Here is a 26,517-nt window from a genome sequence, read left to right on the forward strand (position 1 = left end):
CATAGTTGTTCATCATGTTTAATACATTTTAACATGAATAAAGTATTGTAGATATTTAAAGGAGAGTTTCTAAAAATAATTAAACATCTTTCATTTCTTGTTTTCAATATGATGCCACTCAGTATACAAATGAGATCTATTAAATTGCTGTTAAAGATGCAAATGCCATGATAGAGTCAACATACTGTCATTTTATAATAAATAATTTATTGACTGCAGTAATTCATGATATTAGAATTAACTGTACATTTAGAAGGGTCCTAAAGTAAAAGCATTTAAAGAAAAAATGTTTCTTGGCCACAATTACTCAAGTGTAAAAATTGAACTTATTTCCACATGTGTTCTTTCTTTCCAAAAGATAATTTTAAATTAAGGAACTAAAACTCTCAGAAAATGGAATGTTTATGTAATTTCTTTTCATCTTTGCCTAGACTTAATGATCTCATACATGTGTATTTGTGAAAACAAAGAAAATAAAAAACAAATTCACCTTTATAAATCATTTTCTTTGGATATTGGGATGAAAATGTGACTTTTGACCAAAATGAATATTTGCAACAAAGATTCATAATGTTTCTGATATTACATCTATAGCCAAGAAATACCTGGGTTTACTGTTTCCAGCTTCACCACTCACTGGTGAGATCTTTATAAAAGTAAAAAGAATAATTGAGATTTATTCTGATTATTTCTGCCAAACACCAAATATTTACATATGAAAATGTAATATTTACTATAATTACACAGTGATAATTGTGTCTGCTTATTCACTGGTTGCTAATTCAATGACTAAACCAAACTAGTACATCAAGTGCCTCTGTTTTCACTTTTGAAAACAATAGACTTCTAGGACCTGATAACATCAAGTTAGCCATCCTACTGTGGCTCTTTCAGTTTATCATTACAATGTCAATGAAGACATTAAAAAAAGACAAAGGTAAGAGTACTATAAACGAAAACTGAGTCAACCATTTACAAAAATCTGGAAGAAACTTTTATTTGAAGCTGAATTAAGAAACATGGCTGATAGATTACAAATCCTTTGCTGTCCGAACAGTACGTGACCCTCTGGGAAACAGATATGAGATATCCACCTTCTCTTCTGTAGATGACATCCACCCTCTCAGTTTAGGCATGGGAAAGGCAAGGCTGACCCACAGGTTGTGGGTGTACAGCAAAGGAAGTCAGGGTGCATATTCTTCCCTTGATAGTGTAAATAGTTAATGCCACCATAACAGAGCAAGAACAGCTGTGAACAAGAACAGTTGTGAAATGAAATTAGTCAGCAACTGTGGTCAAGCAAGAAGAAGTGGGATCGTTGACAGGACATCAGCCAAGGCATAATCATAAAACAGTGAAGAAGCATTCCCATTAAAATCAAGAAGAAATAACAATGTCCAATATGTCAGTATAATTTAACACAGTTTTAGCAAGTCTCACTAAAATAATAAGAATAAAAGATGAAACTGTTGAAAAGGAATAGGTAAATTGAATACTGTTTGAAGATAATAGATTGCAGACTTATAAAATGTAAGGGAATTTACTGAAACACTTTGAATTAGTAAAGAATTCATTAAAAGTGGCTGGATTCAAGATAAATATACAAAAAGTGGTAGTTTCTCTTAAAAACAGCTTTATCTAGTTAGAAAATATAATGGCAAAAATGATCACCTTTATAATAAAACCAACAAAAAATAAAAACATTAAATGCTAAAGAATAACCCACTTTAATAAAAACCTAAAGGTAAATGTATCATGCTACTCTGTATAAAGACAGAATATTAAATAGTTATCAGTTCCCAAATTAATTTGGATAGTAGAATACTTAAAAACATTTGGAGAGGGGGATATTGACACAATAGTTCTAAGATCCACATAAAGAAATTAGCGAATGAGATTAAGATATTTTCCAAAGGAAATATTTCTAACAGTAAAGTATATTATAAAGGTACAATAGTTATAATAGTATAGTGTTGGTATTAGGATAGACAGTAATTGATAAGTGATTCAATAAGATCCATAAAACATAGCTGAGGAACAGACATTTACTCAGAATGGCATATATGATGAATATGGTATCATAAATCAGGAAAAGAAGGATGTATACATGGAGCTAGAACAATTATTTTTATAAGAATATATTTTCACCTCATATACCCAAAATTTGTACATAGATTAAATAACTTTTAAAAGTACACACCATATACAATATCTAGAAAATGTGCTGTTAAATAATGACACTTTATTTTGGCTTCAATGGTCACGATCTGTTACGCAATTCAGAGGTTCATGTCACTTTAAGAAGTAAAACTTAGCAAAATTATTACTTGTCATTTCTTTTTCCCTTCTTTATAGATATTCGAATACCACTAATGTGGAAAGACTCTGATCACTTCAGCAATAAAGAACGTGTGTATGATTTTAATTTGTAATTGAAATATTTTCTTTAGTGTATAGTAAATTGGTGATTATTGGGAAAAAATCCTGCTTCCACACTGAAAGAAATTGATGTCATTTGGCAGAATAAGCAGAATCTTGCTGAACTGTTGTTTTCTGATTTTAATATAAATATGTAGCAGTCGCTTGATACTAATTAAGATTATGCATCTCTAGTGTACGTTTAGTTGTTGATAGGAACCTGTGCAAGGATAGTAAGTTACGGATTCAGGATGGGGTGAAGGGAAGGAAGAAATATGAAACAAAAGAGAATGTTTAAGGAAAAAGTAAAAGCAATATTTCTCTTGTTTGACCAGAATCTGGAAGATCTTTTCTGCCTTATTTTGTTACTTTAGATATATTTAACGGGAGGTGAAAGGAAAGAGTTTTAGTTTTTAGCTTGATCTGATTTTTTTTCCTTCAGCATTTTATGGCTTTATAGAGTCTTCACAAATCCATGTATTGCTTAGGTCATAGAAATTAACCTCAAATGATTTCTAGCTGTTAGAGGCAAAGCAGGAAAGATATGATAGATAATCCTTTATCTTTCTTGTCTATTGTGATAGCTTTGTTCCTCATACTTTAAAATCTGAATCGTGTTGAGCATAATTAGTTTTATATGAAGAATTTAAAATCAGGTTAGTGTTTGTTATTCAATTAGGAAATATAATTTACTTTACAAAGGAATACATGTGGGAATTAAGTAAATCTTTCTGATTACTACAGAGAATCAGTTTTTCTGAAGACATACATTTTCTCAATAGTGAGGATTTAGTCCTTTAATCACCTAATACTTTTTAAAACAGCACCAAATTAAAAGGCCCAGCAGCTGTGTTTTCTGTCTTCCCATGTCTAATTTTTATTGGTTTTGTTTGTTTGTTTGTTTGTTTTTGTGGCTTCCTCTCTTGCTGTTAGTTTGATGGAAAATATTTTGCTATTGTTAATATGCCTCTTAACCTCTTCTAATAAAGTATTTTTCTTAAATAGACTTGGAAACCAAAACCACAGAGGTAATATATATATAATAAATTTGCTATTAATTAAAGATTAAAGTGTTTTCTAGAAATAAAATTTATTAATTTGGTAGTTTCTTTAGGCTGCTAAGAGGCTTTATATTTAACTGTATTTTTGATACTTCCTTGTTTACTTGTGTTCTATTTGGATAAGGTATTCCTATATACTAACAGTAAAATCACTATAGAACATTAAGGATTACAAGAGACAATGTATGAAAATAACCTATTAACAAATATTTAAGCTAATTTTCATTGTCAAGTAGACTTTAACATAATGTTGTGATTTATATGGATTGTTGCTTAAAATGTTTTTCTTCTCTAGGATCTCAGCGCTATGCCATTTTTTGTTTATTCAAAATGGGAGCCAAGGTTTTTGATACTGACATGGTGATTGTGGATAAAACAATCACAGATATATGTTTTGAAAATGTAACCATATTGTAAGTATTTTTTTAATCTTCAGAGAATGAAAATAATCTAAAATTCTGCTTTTTTAAAAAGGAAGTCCTAAATATTGAGTCTTTGAATTCTTTTTGAAGCATTAAGATTTTTAAATAGTTAAAGTGATTTTGAAAGTTACTTTGTTCAAAAGAAGACCATTTCTACATTTGCATTTTTCTGATATAAAATAAAATGGAAATCTTATGATTAGTATTAACAGTAAATATTTGACTCATTGGATATAAATTTTTAAATTTTATATAAATATTTATAGTTCCATTATCCACTAAGTTATGAATACAATAGAATTTTCTTCAACATTATTTGATATAGAGCAAAATTGGGCATAAAACAGGTTCTTCCATCTCATATACGAGATTTAGTTACAGAAATACTAAAATAGCGTAACAGCTTTATAAGATAATACTAAAGTATATTCTATAGGAAAAGCACTTTGATAAAATTTTGGAGTGTTCTTTTTCTTATGGTACACTTCTTTCATGTACTCCAAAACAATAAAAAAAATAGGTGATCTTCAGGGCTGTTTTTATTGCCCCTGTTCTTTTACAGGCTTATTTTATTGTGGTAATAATACAGAACCAGAATGAACTCCTCAGGTAACCATAGAAATCATTTTTAACTAGCATAAGTTTTCCCTGGCCTCTTTCAAAGTTTCTTTGGGTCTAAATCAATGTGGGATTTGTATTCCTTTCAGGCTTTTAAAGACACTATCTTTGTATCTAAATGTAGCTAATAGACTATTAAGACAAAATCAATATACGTGTTTTTTGTCATTTTCAGTTATGGAACTAGACAGTTGAGATTTCAGCGAACTAGTTTTGCCACTCACATAATGTTAAAAAAAAAAAAAACTATAGCAAACCATATTTTGTGACTTCTGGTCCAGTGTTCCGTAGTAATAGTATACCACGAAAAAATAAAATGCATTGTTCTGGTTTATAAGCAGTAATTCAGACCTTCTTACAAGCTGTATTGAACCAAAGAAATTTATTTAAGATCCAAAAAATATCCCCAAATGCTTATATAATTGAGGCTAACAAATATTTTTTCGTAAGTTATCTGAATACATTTATTTCCATTATCAACTACTCTTAGTGAATTTTTTTCTGCCAAAATTACCCTGTTAATGGGCTCTTTTCTTCATATCACTTTGCTATTGTTTGTTTTTACCACAAAGACAAAAATCAGGTTTCTTTTTTTTTTTCCTGGAGAAAGAACAATGCGAGTTACTTGGGAAGACAACACATGATTTATAATTTTCTAAAAATTCTGTAAATATTTTAAATTATTCTAAAAATAACTGCTGACAAATGTTGTAAATGTTTAAAAATGTGCTTTTTGTTATGATGATTGTTTTTAATAAGTATTCAATATTTATGAATTTCTGGTTTTCCTCTAAATATTGAGACATTTGTTAGTCATTACCAGGAATACTGTATGTTTAAAAGTTGCCAAATAATAAACTATAAAAATATCTAGAAGTTATTCCTTGGATTTAACCAAACTATAGATAGGCCATTTATATGTTAAAATGTCTATGCTGCACTTTTAAAATCTCTGAGGCTCATGGATCTTCCATCTGCAGGCAACATCTGCTGCTGATGGACCTCTTTTGCAGTCTTAAGTATATTTTATTGTTAGTAACACCACCACAATCTTTTATGCTAAAGGTAGTTCATTGTGTATGAACAAGGTAAAGCCAATCTTAGCATTTGCTAAAATTGCAGAATTTCTGCATATTGGTTTAATAAATTTATATTGAGTACCTTCTACATTCCAGGTTACAATGCTAGGGTAAGAATACAAAGATCACCAAGACAGCACCTACCCTCAAGGAATTCGTGCTTTGAAGTATATCCCTTTATATGGTTTTTATGTTTTTCCCCCTATATAACAATATTCTGAAATATTGTTTGTAATTACTAGGTACAAAAGAGGGGTGGGGTGGGGGCACAGTGGTGAGTAGACTATAATTGACTCTTTATGAAGAATAAATGAAAACTAAAGTTTCAGCAGATTCTGCTTTGGAGGAATAGTCATTTTAGGAAATTACACATATAAATTCCTTAAAAATGGTGGTATTAAAGGAATGACAAGGAGAAATAGTGTTGGCAACAAAATGACCAGAGCATTTTATTCTTTCACTTTAAGTAATATGTCTGTAGATATTGATTATATTGAGTTAAGATTGCCCTAGTTATGAAGCTGATAGCTCTGAAAGTTGCAGTGACTCTCTCAGTCCATTTAGATACTAAATAAATGGAAGGAGATTCTTTCTCATTAACATATATTAACATAAACTTATTTCAAATGCTGATTTTATTTTTTCCCATAAATTTTGCATTGATTGAAGAGATTTTGCAGTCTTCTCTGGGCCTCTCGCAATCTTTTATTTATTTATTTTTATAATAAAATAAATTTTATTGAGTATATTTATTTACAATATATAGTATTATATACATTTGTGTATTTATATACAATATAGTTTACAACATAATGTTATGGGACACATATAGATAGTAAAATGGTTACTAGTTATAGTGAAGCAGATCAACAAATCTGTCATCTCTCACAGTTACTATTTTTGTGACAAGAGCAGCTAAAATTTGACAAAAATTCCTAATATAATATAATTTTATTACCTTTAGTCTTCATGTTGTATATCTCTAATCTTTTTCATCCTATATATCTGCTGTTTTTTGTATCCTTTGACCGACATCTCCTCACTTCCTCCCATGCCACTCCTGCCCATGGTAACCACTATTTCATTCTCTATCTCTGTGTATTTGAGCTCTTTTTTTAATTCCACATATAAATGAGATCATACAGTATTTTTCTTTCTGTATCTGGCTTATTTCACTTAGCATGGTATCCTCCATGTCCATCCATATTGTAGCAAATGGCAAGACCTTTTCTAAAGCTGAATAATACTCTATTATGTGTTTTATTAATCTATTCATTCATCCACAGCTAATTATTTTCATATCTTGGCTACTGTAAATAATGCTGCAGTGAACATGGGAGTGCATTATCTATACTTACAAGGTGATGATTTCATCTCCTTTTGGTATAAACCCAGAGGAGGGATTGCTGGGTCATATGGTAGTTCTATTTTTAATTTCTTAGGAACTTCTATACTATTTTCCACAATGGCTATACCAACCTCCATTTCCACAAACAGTATACTAGGGTTACCTTTTCTCCACACACTCCCCAGTTTTTATCTCTTTTTGATAATAGCCATCCTATGGATGTGACATAATATCTCATAGTGACCTTAATTTGCATTTCCCTGATGTCAAATGCTGATTTTAAATGTTATGAAAACATCTAAGGAGGTTATAATTCTGTTTTCTACTGAGATAAATTTCTAACATTATGAATGCCTTGTTTTTAGTAATGAAGCAGGGCCAGACTTTCAGATAAAGGTGGAAGTGTATAGTTGCAGTACAGAAGAGTCTTCCATAACCAATACACCAAAAAAACTAGCTAAGAAACTTAAAACATCTATAAGTAAAGCAACAGGAAAGAAAATCAATGCAGTGCTTCAAGAAGAGGATCATGAAACATGTTTGCCCTTCAGTTCTACTATTTTGTAAGTTTTCTAATGCAATATTTATGGTGACATAATATAATTATACATTTGTGGTATTTTAAAGTTTTGTGTGTGGAATATATGCTTACATTTTAAATGGAAAAACATCCTGAAGCAGAAACAAAACTTGGTTGACATTTACCCAGCTGAAGTATCCTTAATACCTTACTTTAAAAAGGTAGAAAGTTTGTTGACAGAGTGTTTTTAATGATTTGGAATTCCAATGCAGGATGAGTGTCCCTTACCCAAAATGCTTGGGACCAGAAGTGTTTCAGATTTTGGATTTTTTCAGATTTTGGAATACTTGCATATATATAATGAGGTACATAATGGAATAGGACCCAAGTCTAAACACGAAATTCATTTATGTTTCATACACATCTTATACACATAGTGTGAAGGTAATTTTATACAATATTTTTAACAATTTCGTACATGAAACACAGTTTTAACTGTATTCTGTCACATAAAGTCAGCTGTGGAATTTTCCACATACAGTGTCATGTTGGTGCTCAAAAAATTTCAGATTATGGAGCATTGCAGATATTAGATTTTTGGGTTGGGAATGTTCAGCCTGTATCTCCTCAGAAAGATGAAATGTTTTTCTTGAAAAAGGACTACACATATATGTGTGTGGAAGTATTTGCTACATATCAGTCTACTAATTGAATTTCTTTATGTCATGTCATGCTTTATTCTTACAGATTTTTAAACATATTTTATCTATTTTTAACAAAACCACATTATCATTATCACACCTAACAAAATAAAAAATAAGTCCTTAATATCATCTTATATCTAGTCTATATTCAAATTGCCCAATTCTAAAAAAGTCCTTTTGTGATTTGTTTGTTCAAATCGTAATCCAAACAAGGTCTATAGTGTTACATTTAAAGTGAATCTTTTAAGTTTCTTTTAATCTGTTACAATTTCCTGCCCACTTTTTTCTTGCCATTATTCATTGAAGAAACCAGGTCTTACAAAATTTCCCATATTTTGCGTTTCTCTGATTACATCTTTGTGATCTTTTTAAACAACTTTTTTTGGCCTTTGTATTTCCTATAACCTGGTAGTGAGACCTAGAGGACTGATTAGGTTCAGATTCTCTTTTAGGGCAATAATAATTCATACTTTTATATGTACTTTCTACTACCTTCCATTAGGAGGCTTTGTCTTACTTTGGGTAATGTTAAAATTGATCAGTGGGTTTAGGTGTTGTGAGCCTGTTCCATCCATTATAAAATTCCATATCAATCTTTTATCTAATGGTTTTAGCAGCCATTGCTGATCATTTCTTATTTCTTTATGGATTATAATTTGGTTACTTTCTAAATCTTTCCTGCAATTTTTCTTCTAAAGCAGAATAATGCAAAGAACTTTTTCTCTGGATACAACTGCGATAAAATTGGTAGAGAAAAGGGAAGAAAAAATACTTGATTCTTACATTCACCAAATTTTAAAACAATAAGTTGCTATCCCCCCTAGCAATCTTGGAGGTGATCAATGTTGTTTTGTTTAAACTCTTGAATTTTTATATATTTGTGTTTTAATCTATTGTAGTTATATTCTCTTTGATGCCCAAATTGTTCATCGGTAGGAAACCTTCAAGCTGATTTCTACATCATTTTAACACAACCTGATTTTGATAGCCTTTTTGCTTTCTCACACAGTAAGATGTTCCCTCTTCATCTTGCATTTTCTGTAGGGGCTTAAATCACCATTTCTCCAAGGGGCCCTGGTTTCTTTTAGATACTTTCTTTAAACATTGTGTTTGTTTCTTCACAAATAGTTTTATGTTTATGTTTCTTTGGAACACTGCTGATCAGGCTGCATTCCTAGAATTTCTTTGCTTGTCTAGTAGAGTTGGCTCTTCAGCATGTCAATAACTTTACTGTAATTATAAAGAGCAAAATATTTTAGGTATAGATCCTGGAAATGTCAATCATTAAAATGTAATTGAATTACTCCTTTCATGTCAGATATATTACATGTGAAATATGCCTTGGCACTCTAGCATAGTGACTTTCAATCTATTTTGATTGAGATTCATGCTAAGAAATACATTTTACATCATGACTGAGTGCACAGTTACATAAGCAGGTAGATTTTATGAAGTAATACTTAACCTAATTACTATTTACAATAGAGTATCAAGCATTTTCTTATTCTACCACTTTCCGTTTTTAAAAAATACTGTATGTGAATCATTAAGTTGATTTCATGATATATGTATGAATGGGTCCCAATCCACAGTCTGAAAAACAGTCATAGAAGATGTAAGTCTTTCCACTACAAATGTCATTTAAAAGGGGCAAGGGACCTTTAATTTTCTTCTTTTAGATTTACGACCATCTTAAACACGTTTCTACAGTTAAGATTATTTCAAGAATTTGCTGGAAGTCACTTTAATTTAACCCTAAAGTAGTGGAATTATTTCTTTTTGATGATTAGATAATTCTATTTCCAGGTTGAAATAGATTTTAGAGCAGAAAGAAATCTTAGAAGTAACCACCTAGGTTAGTAATTTTAAAATTTTTTCAGCAGTGAAGTTCCCTATTTTAAAAAATTACAGAACTATTAATTTCTATTATCCAACGAAATGATACCTTGGACAAGTTACATTTTTCCCTGGGCCTTAGTTTTCTCATATGAAAGATAAAGATGCTTAGAAACAGCCATTTCTTTTAGAAAGCTCCTTAGAGACATTTCTAGAGTTTCATGCACCTTTGAAGCATATAAAAACAATGAATGGACTTCTAAAATAGTTTAAAATTTCATTGTTTGGCCGTGAATACTCAATATTTTTATTCTGTCATTTATTACTTGTGTCACCCAAGACATTAATTTACTATCTGAGTTTTTGGTTTTCCCTCTGTAAAATGGTACATGGCAACAATAATAATAATAATAAAATAATATCTAACTCTATAGGATCATTATGAGATTCAATAAGATAATTCATGAACTTGGAATAAAGTAAGCATTTAATAAATGTAGCATTATTACCATTATTATTTTTACTGTTCCCAGACCAGTCATTTTTCTAAGCCTTTTTTAAAACTCACGCTGAAGTCTTCAGTACAGAAACTTGACATAGGATTATAAAACATAGTCATATCTGTTTTCACTTACAGCTATGTTTATAATTTTATAGGAGAAGATCATCTAAGTGATGTTATAACCTATCTTTAACCAATATTTCTCTTTGAAGCTTAGAGGCATTTCTGAGAATAACATTATTGTATATTACGTTCTTTTTAATAGAGATAGGTATATTTATCTTAAATGTTCCTTGTCCTTTTCAGGTTTTATCATTCTACTTGGTTTATCCCTGAATCTAAACACTGATTTTCTTTATGAACATTTCCCATGAAACTTGTATGCTATTTGCTTATTATACCATGAAAGTTGGTCAAAAGATAAGATAAAATCTTTTACACCATTTCACCAAATCATGTTCTCCTAATGCCAGCATTCTAATGACCTTCTAGTGTGAATCCAGTTACACTAGGTTAACTCATAGCCCAGGGCTGCTCTTACCTAATACTTCTTTACCTGACCACTTCAGCACCATGACAGGAGTTTGAGAATAGCATTAGTAATCAGCGTGAGTAAGGTGATCAATTTTGTTTAATAGCCATCTGTGTTAATGTGACGATTTCTGATATAGCTTTCAGTCTTTAACCAAAATGGTCACATATAAAACAATACATATCTTCCCTAGTAATATGACGTGTGACCAAATATAGCTGTTTTTCCTGACAAATGTGCATTTTTTTTAGACTACCATTTAAACTAGTCATTTATTTTTTCATAACATTCCATCTCCTCCAAAAATGTTATAACAATTGGCCTATTTGATAGAAAAAAATGTAGCTGATTAAACTTTTGGGAACTCAATATTAGGGTTGGCTAAAAGGAATGAGTGTAATGTTTTAGAAAGAAAATGTTATCCTGACAAGAATGTTTTAAAAGTGAGGTCATTGTTGGTTTTGGAAGCATTGGCATTGTAATTAGTCATGGTTTAAAAATGAAGTTACTTAAAATACCATCATAAAGTATTGTTTGATCTGAAAGAAGACAGTGAACATTTTTGGTAATTTTTAGTATGCTCCCTGATATGATTCATTTATTCATTTTATTTGTTGAATTTAGCACCCTAAAATTCCTTTAACTAGATTTTCCCAGTGCCTCTAATAGCCGAATTATTAATAACTATTTTATGTTCCTTGATAACTATTTAGTACATTTTTCTTCATTGTATAAATAACCATCATTTTAAATAATCATCTTATAAAAACTAGTAGAATTGAGTGATTATTTTACTTGACAAAAGATGTATTAAAATTTTTAAAAATAACCCATCATACTACATTTTAAATAAGATTGAAGTTACAAAACAAGTGTCCTAACAGTTATCTAGAATAAATGGATTATTTATGTTTTTAGGAATAATGTTGTTAAAGATAATGCAGTTTGTAAACATAACTAAGAAATTATTCAACTACTGCATATAATAAATTATTTATTCATTTAATCATCTTTGAAATGATTATTTAGCAGTTATATCATGTGGTATATTCAAAGGTTAATAAGTCATGGTCCCTGCACTCAAAATTTTTTGCAGTAAAAATGTGGTCACTATATATCTGTTTAAACAGAAAAAGTATCTTAAGATATTTCTTAAGGAAGTATAAAGGCAGTATGGTGTAGTGGGGTTCTTTTTCCAATATACCTCTTGCTAGCTACAGGCAAATCAGTCACATTCTCCGAACATCAGTTTCTTCATCTGAAAATGTGGACCCCAAAATATCTGCCCTGCCTACTGCCTCAAGTAGTTGTTTTGAACTTTGAAAAATATATTGCTTGTCAAAGTGCCCTAAATTGCACATATTGCTTTGCATGCAGTTGATTTTTAGGGATGGTTTTCATCCTGTTACCACTTAACCATGTTAATTATTTCATTAGAAAAATAATATAAACTTGGGGGGCAATAGAAGCTAGAAGAGAAAAAAAGTAACTCATGGTTCAACCACTCTAAACCACATAACTTTTATCATTTTGAGCTGATATTTTCCAGCCTTTAATAATGATTTTAATGGCTACACTATCAGTTGGCTATATCAGTTTATTTAACCATTTTTAGAGGAAGTTATCAATAACTTTTTTTGTATTGTTATTTTCAGATGTATCACTCACTGGAAATAGAGGTAAATGTCTTACATATTTACCTTAAATTAGTTAAGGAAAAAATATCTCAGTCACAATCATTTCTTAAAGCCTGAGAAAAATTTTAAACATACAATTTGGTCATTGCATAATTTTAGCCTATTCTGCCCCACAAATTGCTTTCTAAACATGCCACTTCTCCAGTGCACCCAATGTAAATGCACAGCCTATATCATAGTTTCCTTCTGTGCATGCTAATAGCATTGTTTTATATTCCACCGTAAATTGGAATGACTCTTCCTAAGGTGAAGACTACTCAAATGTTTTTGGTGTTCAGTGAGAATAAATTACAATGCCACTCTTAATATAAACCCCAAAAGTTTCTTCATTCATTTTTTCTCCCACTATTTCGGATATTTTTCTTGATGAACTTAACAGACATGTGTCAAGACTAATACAGGTGTCAGTCTATATAATACCTTGATCTCTCAGTTTCATGACCTCCTTGCCTCCGGTGATATGTCTTCTCATCCATTTCAGCCACTGCCCCATGATTGTACCCTAGATCTTGCCATTACCGATAATTGCACACCCTCTAAAATCTTTACAGTAGGTATCCAGTTACTCTCTACCATCTCCCAAATTCCCAGCTCTTTCCTTCAGTGCTCTGACTCCAACGTAGCATAGACTACATGATTCACCATGTAATTCTTTCTTAGCATCTCTCTCCTTTTGTTACTTGTACACTAGATCCCATCTTCTCAGTTATTCAGAGATAGGCTCCTGCACATGTTTCCTCCTCTCCTACATCGTCAACTTATCTTCTGCATCATTCCTGCAAACATACAAACATGGTAAAATACCTCCTGTTTCATAGCCATCCTTTACAGAACATAGTTTTTTATATTCCTGTTTCCACTTCCTCTCCTCCCATATTCTCTTGGACCATTTCTGTTGGCTTCCCTCATATTACCTCCATCGCATCCTCAGAAGTTTCTTGTCAGAGTCAGCAGTGATCTACATGTTGCCACATCTGATGGTCAGTTATTGGTGTTCTTCTACTTGGACATTTCAGCAGTAACACAAATGATCACTCTCCTTGAAATAATTTTTTACTTGCCTTCTAGGATATCACTTTCTTGGTTTTTCTTCTACTTCCGTGACTTTTTGTTCCTTGCCTATCTCCTTTGTTCATTGCTCTTTAACTTAAGCTGAAATGATAGAGTCCTTGTGTCCCAGTATTTGGTCCTTGGACTTCACTTAACTTTCTGACTTTCATTAAATTTCATCTATATACTAGTAATGTCCAAATTTATTATCTCCATACCTATTCCTCTCCTAACTCTAGACTCATATATACAGCTGCTTACCGTATAGTACATCTAAATATTTAAAACAATCTCAAAATTACTTGCCCAAAACTAAATTCTTACTTCCTGTACCTATTTCTTTCTCAATCTGCCTCATTTCAGTTAATAACAATTCCATTTTTCTAGTTGCGTGGACCAAAAACCTTGAAGATATCCTTAATTCTTTCCTTTTACATTGCATGTTCACATTAAGTCAACTCTAAGAAAATATCAGGATTCTTTTTCTTTTTTTGAAGACAGTCTTACACTGTCACCTGGGCTAGAGTGTCATGGTGTTAGCCTAGCTCACAGCAACCTCAAACTCCTGGGCTCAGGCCATCCTCCTGCCTCAGCCTCCCAAGTAGCTGGGATTACAGGCATGTGCCACCATGCCTGGATAATTTTTTCTATTTTTAGTTGCCCAGCTAATTTTTTTTTTCTATTTTTACTAGAGATGAGGGGCGGGGTTGGGTGGGGCCTTGCTCTTGCTCAGGCTGGTCTCGAACTCCTGACCTCAAGTGATCCTCCCACCTTAGCGTCCCAGGGTGCTAGGATTACAGGCATGAGCCACCATGCCCGGCCAGGATTCTTACCATTTATTAATATCACCACTCTACCATGACTACTCTATCCCAGGTCTGCAGTAGCTCTTGCCTAGTCAATTGCAGTAGACTCCTAGGTGGTTGTCTCCATGTTTACTCTTGGCACCTGTGCTGTGGTCTGTTCCCCGCACAGCAGCCAGAGGGATCATTTAATTATGATACAAGTCAAAAATCACAGAACATGCCTCTGCTCAAAACTCACCATTTGCTTCACATCTCACTCAATAAAATCCAGTGTCCTTATCATGCCCTACCAGGACTGCAGTGTATAGTGTTGCCCCCACTTACCTTTTGGGCATTTCATGTTACTCTCTCTGTCCCTCACTATACTGTAGCCACACGGGCCTCCTTGTGGCTTTTCAAACATACTTAGCATATGCTCACCTTAGCCTTTATACTTACTGTCCTCTGCCTGAAATGCTCATTCTTCTGTTCTGATGGCCCATTTCTTTCTTTCAGGTCTTTGCTCAAATGTTACTTTTTGCTGATAGACCTTGCTCTCCTTTGTTCATCTGAAATAACACTTTCTCATCACCTTCATTGCCTTACCATGCTTAGCCTCGTGGATCTGATAAAATTATACGTTCATCTGTGTGTCTTTCTTCTTTTATAAGAGAGAAGGACTTCTCCCTGTTACTCCTTCCCCCCATTTTGTTGATTATTGTAGCCTCAGCACCTAGAACAGTGCCTGCCAAATGCAGGCAACTCTTCTATTTATTGTCAATAATCGTTTTCTGAAAATAACATTCTGCACTAAAATGCTAACAGGGAGTCTATTTCCCATTATCTTAATTGAGATAATTTATAATGCTTTATCAATTTAAAATTCTCATCTAGTTCTCTAAAATATAGTTCCACAAAACCTATATGTCAGGGACAAATTGTCATGTTGGGATAATCCTTAACATGTTATACTCTGATAACCAAATAACTAATATGATTTTTGGGGTTTGTTTTTTTTTTTTTTGGAGGAGAGGGATAGGAGGGCAACAGGGCAGGAAGGAAGACATAGAGGACTAATAGAATTGTTAATCAGCAATTTTGTATCTAGTAATAGTTACTTTTCCATTATACTTACTGTTCTCCATTACTTTCTTTCTCCACAGTTTTTTTGAATACTTCCTTAACGTTTTTGGGACTCAAACACCAGGCAAAAATAAGAGCTAATTATGAAATTCACTGTAGAATGTGTTCAAGATGAGTGAATAATAGCAGAGAATGTTCCACCCTGTGAGGCTTTGCCTTTCAGTTCTAGCAGCAGTGGAGATTTATTGGTACTTAGTAAACTTTTCAAAAAGTCTGACATTACACCAATTGTATTCAGAATGTAACTTGAAATTTTACTTGTGCATTTTGTTGTAAAAATTTATTTTGAGATTTAAAGACAAAAACGTAAATTAAAACATTGGGTATTGAGAGATATCTCTGGTCTATAATGGTGGTTTATTAAAACCAGTAGGCAAGGAGTACCAGTCTATGGAATATGCTTTTATTTATTGAATAGACTCATGTATGCGTTGCATACCTACTAATGTATGCATATTTTTCTTTGTAATAAAAATTTTATTAAAGATTTAGTAAGAGAAAAAGGTTTATGAAATATATCACCTGGCACAATTAATAAAAATTCCTATCAGACATCAATCTCTTCTATATCTATGTCATTTTTTTAATGTACTCTGATGTTTTGCATTTTGAGATTTAACTATTTTGGAAAATAAATAATAAAACCAAGAAAAGTAATGAAATAAGATTACTAGCACAGCAAATACAGTTGTTATTGAACAAAACTTCACTTTTTATCACCACAGAAGGTACCAGGATATGAAATTCATCACCAGAATTTCTAGATATTTTGGCAAGAGTGCTATTTTAACATAAATACCCTAAAGGGAGCTATAATAAAGAAATTGAATTAATAGTGAAGTCCTCCATTTTCCCTCATTATTGATAAAACCCCCAAATCTTTGAAGTAGATAGCCAGAAGAAGGAGATTCATTCTGTCAGAAATAAGCAAAGCTGGACACTAGCTAAAGTGGTAAGGGTAGATTTTAATCAGTAATGTCCTATTGCAATAGGGAGAACAGTCCGGCAAGAACTGTGTTCAACTTTGATTTGTGTGGAGATAATTGGACGTTTTAAAGGGAGGATGAGGAAATAGGGAAGGGGTGAACTGGGCTCAGTCAGAGAAGTAAAAATTTCCAAACAGTGGGAGGGTACTTGGTCCACGTACAACCATCTGGACGTGCTAGCTGGTACTTAGCAAAGTTAGGCTGCTACCCTCCCACAGAGATTAGGAGACAAGGACTCTTTCTTTAGGTCTTGTCTGAAACAAACAGTAGATTCTTTGGACAGCCTTGAATTTTCTCAGGCAGGCATTTTAAGAGGGTCTAAGGACATCCTAGGAATGCACGCTTAAGCTGTTAGAGACAATGTTAGTGTTTTGTTGTTTTGTTCAAGTCTTTATAGGCCATGGATGGGGTCTAGTTGAGAATAGGACTCAGAGGAACCAGGCTAGAGTTTCATCAAGAAGACAGTCTTTGTTCCTGGCAAATTGATGTAAATCAGATCCTATCATTCCCCTTAACAACTTTCCATGACTTCTCATTACTCTTAGAATTAAATCCACCCTTCTTTCTGGGCTCACCAAGCCCTGGCCTAGGTGATCCAGTCCCTGCCTATGTTTCCAGCCTTGTGTTGCACCATGCTTCCTGCTTGCTGCTGTGCTCCAGCCACACTAGTTTACTTTCAGCCCTCCCTTTGTACCTGCTGTCTCTTTGCTTGGAACACTTTCCTGCATTCTTTGCTTGGCTAGATCCTTTTATGACTGTCTAACTGTTACTTCCTTAGAGAGATTTTCCCCAATTCACCTATCTAACATACGTCGTTAGTTTTCTCATCCCCTTTGTTTCTTTCAGAGAAAAAATTGCATTACAACTTGCAAATACTGGCATTTGATTTATTCCTCTGCTTACTCTTTTTTTTTTCTCCTGCCTGCACCAGAATGTAATGCTGAATCTTGTTTACAATTGAATATGCATCTCCTAGCATAGGACTTGGCACATTTTAGGTGTTCAGTAAATATTTATTGAATGAATAAATGGACACCCTTCAGAAAAACATTTGTGTGAGTTAAAATAAATAATTTGCAGATTTTATTGACAAAATGTCATAAAAAATAAACATACTAAATTGATTAATAACATATTGACTATAAATCTATCTTCTATAATATCTGAAATTTTTTGTGGTAGAATATATATAACATAAAATTTACCATTTTAAGCATTTTTGAGCATACAGTTCAGAGACACTAAGTATGTTCACATTGTTATACAACCATCACCATCATCTAGAACTTTTTCATCTTCCCAAACTGAAATTCTGTACCCATTACATACCAGTTCCCCATTCTCCTAATGCCCAGCCTTTGGCAACCACCATTGTACTTCTTCTCTGAATTTGACTACTATAAGTACCTATTATAAGTGAAATCATATAGTACTTAACCTTTTGTGACTGGCTTGTTTTACTTAGCATAATGTTTTTCATGGTTCATCCATGTTGTAGCATGTGTCAGAATTTTCTTCCTTTTTAAGGCTGAATAATATTCTATTATATATATATATGCACCACATTTTGTTTTTCCCTGGATGGACAGTTGGGTTTTTTTCACCTTTTGGCTGTTGTAAATAATGCCACTATGAAAGAGGGTGTACAAATACTTATTCAAGTCCATGCTTCCAGTTCTCTTGGGTGTGTACCTAGAAGTAGAATTGCTAGATTATATATTAATAGTAAGTTTATTTTTAATTTTTTGAGAAACTACCATACTGTTTTCCAAAGCGGCTGCACCATTTTACATTTCCACTGGCAATGCACAAAGGTTCCAGTTTCTCCAAATCCTAGCCAACACTTGTTATTTTGTGTTTTTTTGTTTGTTTTACTAATAGCCATCCTAATGGGTGTGAAGTGATATCTCATTGTGGTTTTGATTTGCATTTCCCTAGTGACTAATGGTGTTCAGCATCTTTTCATGTTTTTATTGGCCATTTGTGTATCATCTTTGGAGAAATGCCTATTCAAGTTCTTTGCCCATTTTTAAATTAGGTTTATTACTTTGTTGTTGAACATCTAAATATTTTACATAATAGAAAACATACAAAAATACTTAAAACATGTCTTCTTTCTCACTATTAGTGGTGTAAAGTATAATTTGCTAGCTCATACTACCCTAACATTGGAAAGTGCTGATGATAATTTCAAGACCCATAATCTGTCTATTAATGGAAATGGTAAGTACATTATGTATTTTACTTATTACATATATCTGTATATATGTGGTGACAGTGATAATTTCTAATTTTAATATTTTCCACCAAATGAATATTGGCTTAAATAATGTAGGCATGAGTGATTCTGTGGGTTTTTTCAAATTTGTCTATCCCCTTTTCACAAAGGAAAAAAAGTTTATTTTCCTTTCTCTATGCTGAGATTTGTTTGTGAGGCTAACTTAGAGCAGAAAGTGTTCAAGTGTTCTAAATCCTTATCTTTGACTTGAAATTGATGATTTCACTACTCTTGTACCTGGAAATTAAAGACCTGTCATTTTAAAATTGGAAATCAAAGAAACCAACCTTTCTGTTGATAGGAAGCAAAGGATATAAAAAAGAGAAGGTAGGGCAAAATTGATCTTAACCCTTTTCTCTCTGGATGATAGTGGTAGTTGTAGTAATAGTTTACCCAGAAGAAATATATAGCAAAGTATAGAAAGGGGTTAGGTGATTAGGAAGGGTCGTAAAGCTTAGCATGAGCACTCTCTACTTCTCCAGATTATTTTACTTGTAATGAATAATACAGAGCAGTGTTGTTAAACTAGTTTAGAAATATGATTTGGATTATTTACTTCTGTTGGTTTTCTGAGGCAAAATATGTAAATGTACTATATTATACTTGCTGTTGTAAAGATGGGTGGCTATGTACTGATGAGATTGATAATTTTATGTCTACCAATGTTTTTTAAGTTTCACAATAAAAAGTTACATTAAAAATAGAGAAAAGTTTGTGAAATGTACAGTTCAACAAATAATTCTGAGATGAATATCTGTATAATTATCTCCACATCAAGAAATAGAACATTGCCATCACTGCTTTCCCTCAGTTACCCTAGGTATACATGTATCTAAACTTTTATGGTATTGCTTCCTTGCATTATTTATGGTTTTACCACTGTGTGTGCTTCCCTGAATAATACAATTTAGTTTTACCTGGTTTGAACTTTATGTGGATGGAATCAAATTACGTCATCCTAGTGATTTGCTTTTTGTTCATCATTTAGTATGTATGCATTTCATTGCTTATAGTATTTCATTGTATAATAATATATATTTATTATATTGATTCAATTATTTTTAATAGTTACAAGGTTCTTCAGCTTTTATTTCTTGAGTTAGTTCCAGTAAGTTATGTTTTCATAGATACATATACATTTGATCTAAAATTTTATGTTGACAAGCATTAAATTTTCTACAATATCCTTCTCTATATTGGATGTCTTTAGCCTCTGTAGCATTGTTCCCCTCTTCTCTTTGCTGGTGTTGGCTTTTTGTGCCTTCTCTGTATTTTTATTCTCATTTTTACAATACATTGGTCAGTTTTATTATTCACTAGTGTGTTCTATATGTACAAATTATTTGTTAGGAATAATGACTCTAGTCTGTATATTCTATATTACTGCAAGAGGTGTGATGAGATCTGCTATGATTGTGGATTTTTCTAGTTCTCATAGTTATGCATATTTTTGCTTTATGTAATGTGAGCCTTTGTTATATGATAAATATAATTTTTAAATTTTGTATTTTCTTCTATTCTTTAACCTCAAACTGTACTTGCTTTTATGTTATAAATGTGCTCTTCAACCAGCATTATATTGGATTTTAATTTTTATAGAATTTGACAGTCTTTTTTTTACTGAAGCTTTAGTCCCTTTGTATTTAATATCAAATAGCTATATATCTGGGGTGAAATCTGCTATAACTTCTGTTTTCTATTTGTCCTACCTATTCATGGTTATCTTGTTTTGTTTTGTTTTTGTTTTTGATTTTGGTTTTGTTTTGGAGACAGTGTCTTGTTCTGTTGCCCAGGCTAGAGTGCCATGGCGTCAGGCTAGCTCACGGCAACAGCAAACTCCTGGGCTCAGGCGATCCTCCTGCCTCAGCCTCCCAAGTAACTGGGACTACAGGCATATACCACCACGCCCAGCTAATTTTTTCTATTTTTAGTTGCCCGACTAATTTTTTTTCTATTTTTTACTGGAGATGAGGGGTCTTGCTCTTGCTCACGCTGGTCTTGAACTCCTGAGTTCAAGTGATCCTCCTGCCTTGGCCTCCCAGAGTGCTAGGATTACGAGCGTGGTGGCTCACACCTGGCATATTTTGTGTGTGTGTGTGTGTGTGTGTGTGTGTGTGTTTTACCTTTTTAAGGATTGATTACTTTTATCTTTTCAGTTTTTCCCCTGTTGTAATTAAAGTTATACATTCTTTTTCTCATCTTTTAGAAATTATCCCCCAAAATGTCATTAGTCATACTTATGAAAGTCTAAAATTAAAAGATAGTTTTACCTTTTTATCAAATAATGCAAAGACTTCAGAACAGTTAATCGCCATTTCCCTAACTTATATGCTATTGTTATATATTATAATTCTGTTTATTTTTTAAATTTTACAAGATGTTTTATGTATTTAAAACTTTTAAAGATTTATCTAACATATTTCTTTGTACTACTTGTATCTTATACTTTACATCTGGGATAATTTTTCTTTCTGTATGAGGTAGAGAAATCCTTAGAATTTCTTTTAGTATGTTCTGCTGGTGTCAAACTTCTTGGTTCTTTTTGTTTGCTTGAAGATGATGTTATTTTGCTTCATTATTGAAAGCGTATTTTTTTTTTACAAGATATAGAAGTTTGGCCATTTTAATTCTTTCTGAATATTAAAAATATAATTGCACTATTTTCTGACTTTTATTACTGGTTGTTGAAAATTATTTATCATCGTGTTACTTTTGTGAATGTAATCTTTCTTTTTATTTTCTCTTTGGTTTTCTAAAATTTCACTGTGATATATTATGTGTATAATTTATTTTTATTTATGCTGCTTGGGACTCCTTGAGCATCTTTAAGTTGTTGACGGATGTACTTCATCTGTTTGGACAAAATCTCATCTATTGAGACAGCCTATGCTCCATTTTCTTGTGTTTCTCCTCTTGCATGTCCATTAAACCTATTTTAGTCTTTCTCACTGTATCCTTTATGTTTCTTGCCATTTATGATGTAGTTTTCATCTTTTTGTCTGTCTTTGGTGCTTCTGTGGATATTTTTATGACCTGTCTTCCTTTCCCTTATTCCCTCTGCAGCTCTGTCTGATCTACTATTAAACCCATATACTAGGTTCTTCATTTTAGTTATCATGTTCCTCAGCTCTAGTAGTTCTATTTGACTTTTTCAAATCTTCTGTGTCACTTTCTATACACTAAATACATTAATATTATCTTTTATGTTTTTAATAAAAGAGTAAGCATAGTTATTTTATAGTCTGTGTCTAATAATTGAGATATCTAAAGTCTTTCTAGGTCTTTTTTTTTTTAACTAGTTCTCACTCATGGTATCTTGAGTCCTTGAATGTCTGGTTATCTTCATACACCTGTCCATGTAATTGAAATTTTGCATATTAGGAATAAATTGATGCCGGGTATTTCTATTTGCTTCTGTCAGGCACCTGGAGGTATTGTCAGTCCAGTCCCACTTTATGCAAGGACCATGTCTTTTTTTTTTTTTTTTTTTTTTTTTTTTTTTTGTTGAGACAGAGTCTCACTCTGTTGCCCAGGCTAGAGTGAGTGCCGTGGTGTCAGCTTAGCTCACAGCAACCTCAAACTCCTGAGCTTAAGCGATCCTACTGCCTCAGCCTCCCGAGTAGCTGGGACTACAGGCATGCGCCACTATGCCCGGCTAATTTTTTCTATATAGATTTTTAGGTGTCCATATAATGTCTTTCTATTTTTAGTAGAGACGGGGTCTCGCTCAGGCTGGTCTCGAACTCCTGACCTTGAGCAATCCACCCGCCTCGGCCTCCCAGAGTGCTAGGATTACAGGCGTGAGCCACCGCGCCCGGCCTAAGGACCATGTCTGAGTGTCTCTAGACTCCTCCCAACCCAAACTCTACTCTCAGCCCCAGACAATGGGAATCTGGATAGCAGGGTTGGTTTACATCTAGTTCACCGCTACATTGCTGGTGATCTCTTTGGGATATCAGCTTAGTATGCAGAGAATCTCTAAACTGATCCATTGGGCAGACCCTGGACTTTGATTTCTCTTCTTCCTCATCTTGCAGGATCGTTAAATCATAAGTTCAGATTTGATGGGATTGGTAAATGTTTTCAGGATAGACACAGCTTCTGTGCTCACTTAACTTGGTGGTTTTCATTAATCTTCAGGTTTGTCCTGGAAATTTCTTATAGTCTTGTTTGAGGAATATTTTTACAATATATTTTATTCAGCATTTTTAGTTTTCAGTGGGAAGATTGGCCTGAACAGTCTGGCCTGCCATCACCAGAAACCTAAAGTCTGCAACAGTATTTGCATTATCAGTTTTATCAGGAAATTTGATAAACAGAGTTTGTTGTTATCCTATTTTTGTCAATGCTCTAGAATTATTAGTACTGCCACCATACGTTTAGTGCCTATAATGTGCTAGAAACTGTTCTAAATATTTTTAAAGCAGTTTTTACTCTTAACACTTTGTGAGGTGTAGTTATAAGGAAACATTATAATAAAGTGATTAATAGTGGGGATCCATAGCTCTTAGGTTTATATTTTAGTTCTACCACTGGCTAGTTCTGTGACCTTCACAAGTTCCTCGTTGTATTGTCATTTACATTTTACAGGTGGGTAAAATGCAGCTTAGAGAAGGTAACATGCTAGATCACGTAGCTAGCAAGTGGTCGAGCCAGACCTTAGACAGTCCACGACAGGCTGTGTTCTTTGTGCTATGCTTTACTGTCGGGCAGGATGACTATTAAAGTACCCAAAGACCAAAACATTATGATGTGTGAAGATAATGAAGTTGATGAAAGGCCCCATTCTTTCAAACAAATCATCTGAAAAGTAGTAGAAAGGGATAAAATTCACAAAGGGAGCATCAATTTTAACAGTGATTCCTCAGTTGTCTTCAGTGTCCTGTAAGATATTACTGGATTCTCCTTCAACAGAATACTCATGGGCAAGTAAGCATGGAAGTTATGTGTTATAGCTCTCTCAAAGAAACACAGGGCATGCATATTAAAGACTGTGAAAAGACCTGTGCATAAAACAATAAAACCCCAAAACTGTTGACATTGGAACATGTAGATTTCACAGAACAAATTTTAAGAAACATAAAACTGTATGCTTCTTTTTATGTAATAGGTATATTCCTAAGAAGTATGTATAAATCAAAGTTAAGTCTTTATGTTAATATATAATGGGTTTTCTTAAATAAAGTTATGCCAATATCTACCAAATACTATAAAATTAAGAGGAGATACAAGGTTTTGAAAAATTATAACTCAATTTAATTATTCCTGTTATTGAAGGAAACAGCCCAAAGGGTATCTTGAGCTTTATATTTGCCACCAAGAAATTTTTATACTTTTTATAAGATAATGAAACCACATTATGAAGTGACTGAGTCACGCAGAACTGAGATGTTATCTGGATTCTTTCTCCTGCCTATTTTGGTTTTGTTGTTGTCGTCGTTTTTAAGCTCCTTTTTGTTCCCCATTTGAAACTATGGATGAATTAGTTAAAGCCTTTATTTTCTGTTTCATTTCATCTTGTCCTCATACCTCCCTTAGTTAGAAAAGAAAAATTCAGTATTTTGATTGATATGTTGCACAAGCACTGAGAGGCAGCATTGAAAAATGGAAAAGGTGTGGTTTGAGGAGTGAGAGTACCCTGGATATAAACTTATGAGAAGCATCTTAATTGATTTTCATAACAACCCCCCTACTTAAGATAGGTGATATTTTTAAAAATGAAAAATTAATATTCAGATAGGTTGTGTGAGTAGCCTATAGGCCATATTTCTTGTCAGTAGTAGGATAGAGAAGCTGCAACTCCACATTTTATTCCACAGTGGTCCTGAGCTGTAAAGAAACCTAGGTTAAAAGTAACAGGTGATTGCTGGATATGTGGCAAGGACGTCCCATTATTCCTTTTCAAGGACTACAGTCAGGAAGGAATTAATTTTCTTGGCATGCCATGAAATCTGAACTTATTTTACCAGACACACACATTGTTACATGTGGTATTTAGGTTCCAGATGATTATTGATTGCATAAACTTATGGACTGGTCTGAGAATCTAATCATCATTTATGATTCTGTTTCTTTAGGAAGTTCATTCTAACTTAAAAACAACTAACTTACAGATATTTAGAACATAAAGCATTCATAAATCTGAGATTGCCTATATTTTTAAAAATTTGCTTTCAAACTTTGTGGATCACAAAGTTGATTTTAGCATGTATTACTGAGGTGCATGCTTTTGTAGAATTTATATTTCATTTTCTGCCTATTTTAGGAAAGATAACTCATTGTTTTTATTTGTGTCTGCATTTTGGAATCATTGAATGTACTGTGTGTGTGCATTTATTTCTCCCACGTCAGGCCCCCCTTTCTTTCTAAAAGATAGCTTTAAAAAGATATTAATAAAAAATTTTGAATAGTCTCAGAACATTTGTTATGTGCTATTCTATGGTAGAATATTAGGTAGGGAAGTTGTTTAAAACTTTGTTTTACTTTGTACTCTTCATTTAGGCTGTTCTTTTTCCTTTAACTGGTACCAAACATTGGCTACCTTGCATCTATGTATTAAATAGCTGTATTTTTACCAATTTTTTTTTCAGAGTAACTAAAGCTTTTAGGTAAATAGTAGTTATAGCCAATGGCTATCCATTTTATAGGTACTACCAACAGAAGTGCATTGAGAACTTTAGAAATCATTTTTGTATGGTCCAGTGTGAACTAAAGATCATGTTAGGTTTTTATTTATACCCTGACGCACAGAATAAATTACTTAATGCTTTCCTCCATACACATATGAAAGCTATATACCTACCTTTATACTACATCAAAGGAGTATCTTAATGTTTTTTTAATAACTTTTTTAAACAATCTGAAGCTTATAGAAAAGTTGCAAGTTGAAAGTCAAGATTTTTTTGTTGTTGTTGTTTTTAATTAGAGATGAGGTCTTGCTATGTTACCCAGGCTGGCCTCAAACTTCTGGGCTCAAGTGATTCTCCTGCCTCAGTCTCCTGAGTAGCCGGGACTACAGGTATATGCCAACATGCCCAGCTTAAATCTCCAGATCTTCCCTCCCGCAAAAAAATATGAGAGCAAGTTGTTTACATGATAGTCTATTACCCCCAAATATGTCAATACATATTCCCTACTATCAAGACATTTGCCTACATCATCACAACTCTCCAAGTCAAGAAACGAATATTAATGCATTCCTAACATCTAATCCTCAGCCTCCGTTCAAGTATTGCCCATTGTCCAAATAATGTTCTTTATGGCAAAAGTTGACCCTTGAACAACATGGGGTTTGGAGTGCCAATTCTTGCACAGTCAAAAATTCGTATGTAACTTTTGATTCTTCCAAAATTTAATTACAAATAGCCTACTGTTGACTGGCCTTCCTGATAACATAAATAGTCAATTAACACATATTTTGTATATGTATTACTTACTGTATTCTTACAATAAAGTAAGCTAGAGAAAAAATACTATTAATAAAATCATAAGAGAAAATATATTTACTATTCATTAAGTGGAAGTAAATCATCATAATC

The 26,517-nt window shown here is 32.8% G+C and overlaps 1 protein-coding gene across 1 annotated transcript in view; it reads left to right on the plus strand.

Annotated features, from left to right (window-relative positions):
- Positions 1-26,517, plus strand: part of RTKN2 (rhotekin 2) — a 68,547-nt gene that overhangs the window by 21,189 nt on the left and 20,841 nt on the right. Inside the window, exons 4-7 of the mRNA XM_069460773.1 lie at positions 2,356-2,409; positions 3,775-3,892; positions 7,312-7,509; positions 18,830-18,924. Coding sequence (XP_069316874.1) covers positions 2,356-2,409; positions 3,775-3,892; positions 7,312-7,509; positions 18,830-18,924 — 465 coding nt within the window. The remainder of the gene's footprint in view (positions 1-2,355; positions 2,410-3,774; positions 3,893-7,311; positions 7,510-18,829; positions 18,925-26,517) is intronic.

Source organism: Eulemur rufifrons, chromosome 28 (assembly GCF_041146395.1).
Source record: "Eulemur rufifrons isolate Redbay chromosome 28, OSU_ERuf_1, whole genome shotgun sequence".
Taxonomy (NCBI): domain Eukaryota; kingdom Metazoa; phylum Chordata; class Mammalia; order Primates; family Lemuridae; genus Eulemur; species Eulemur rufifrons.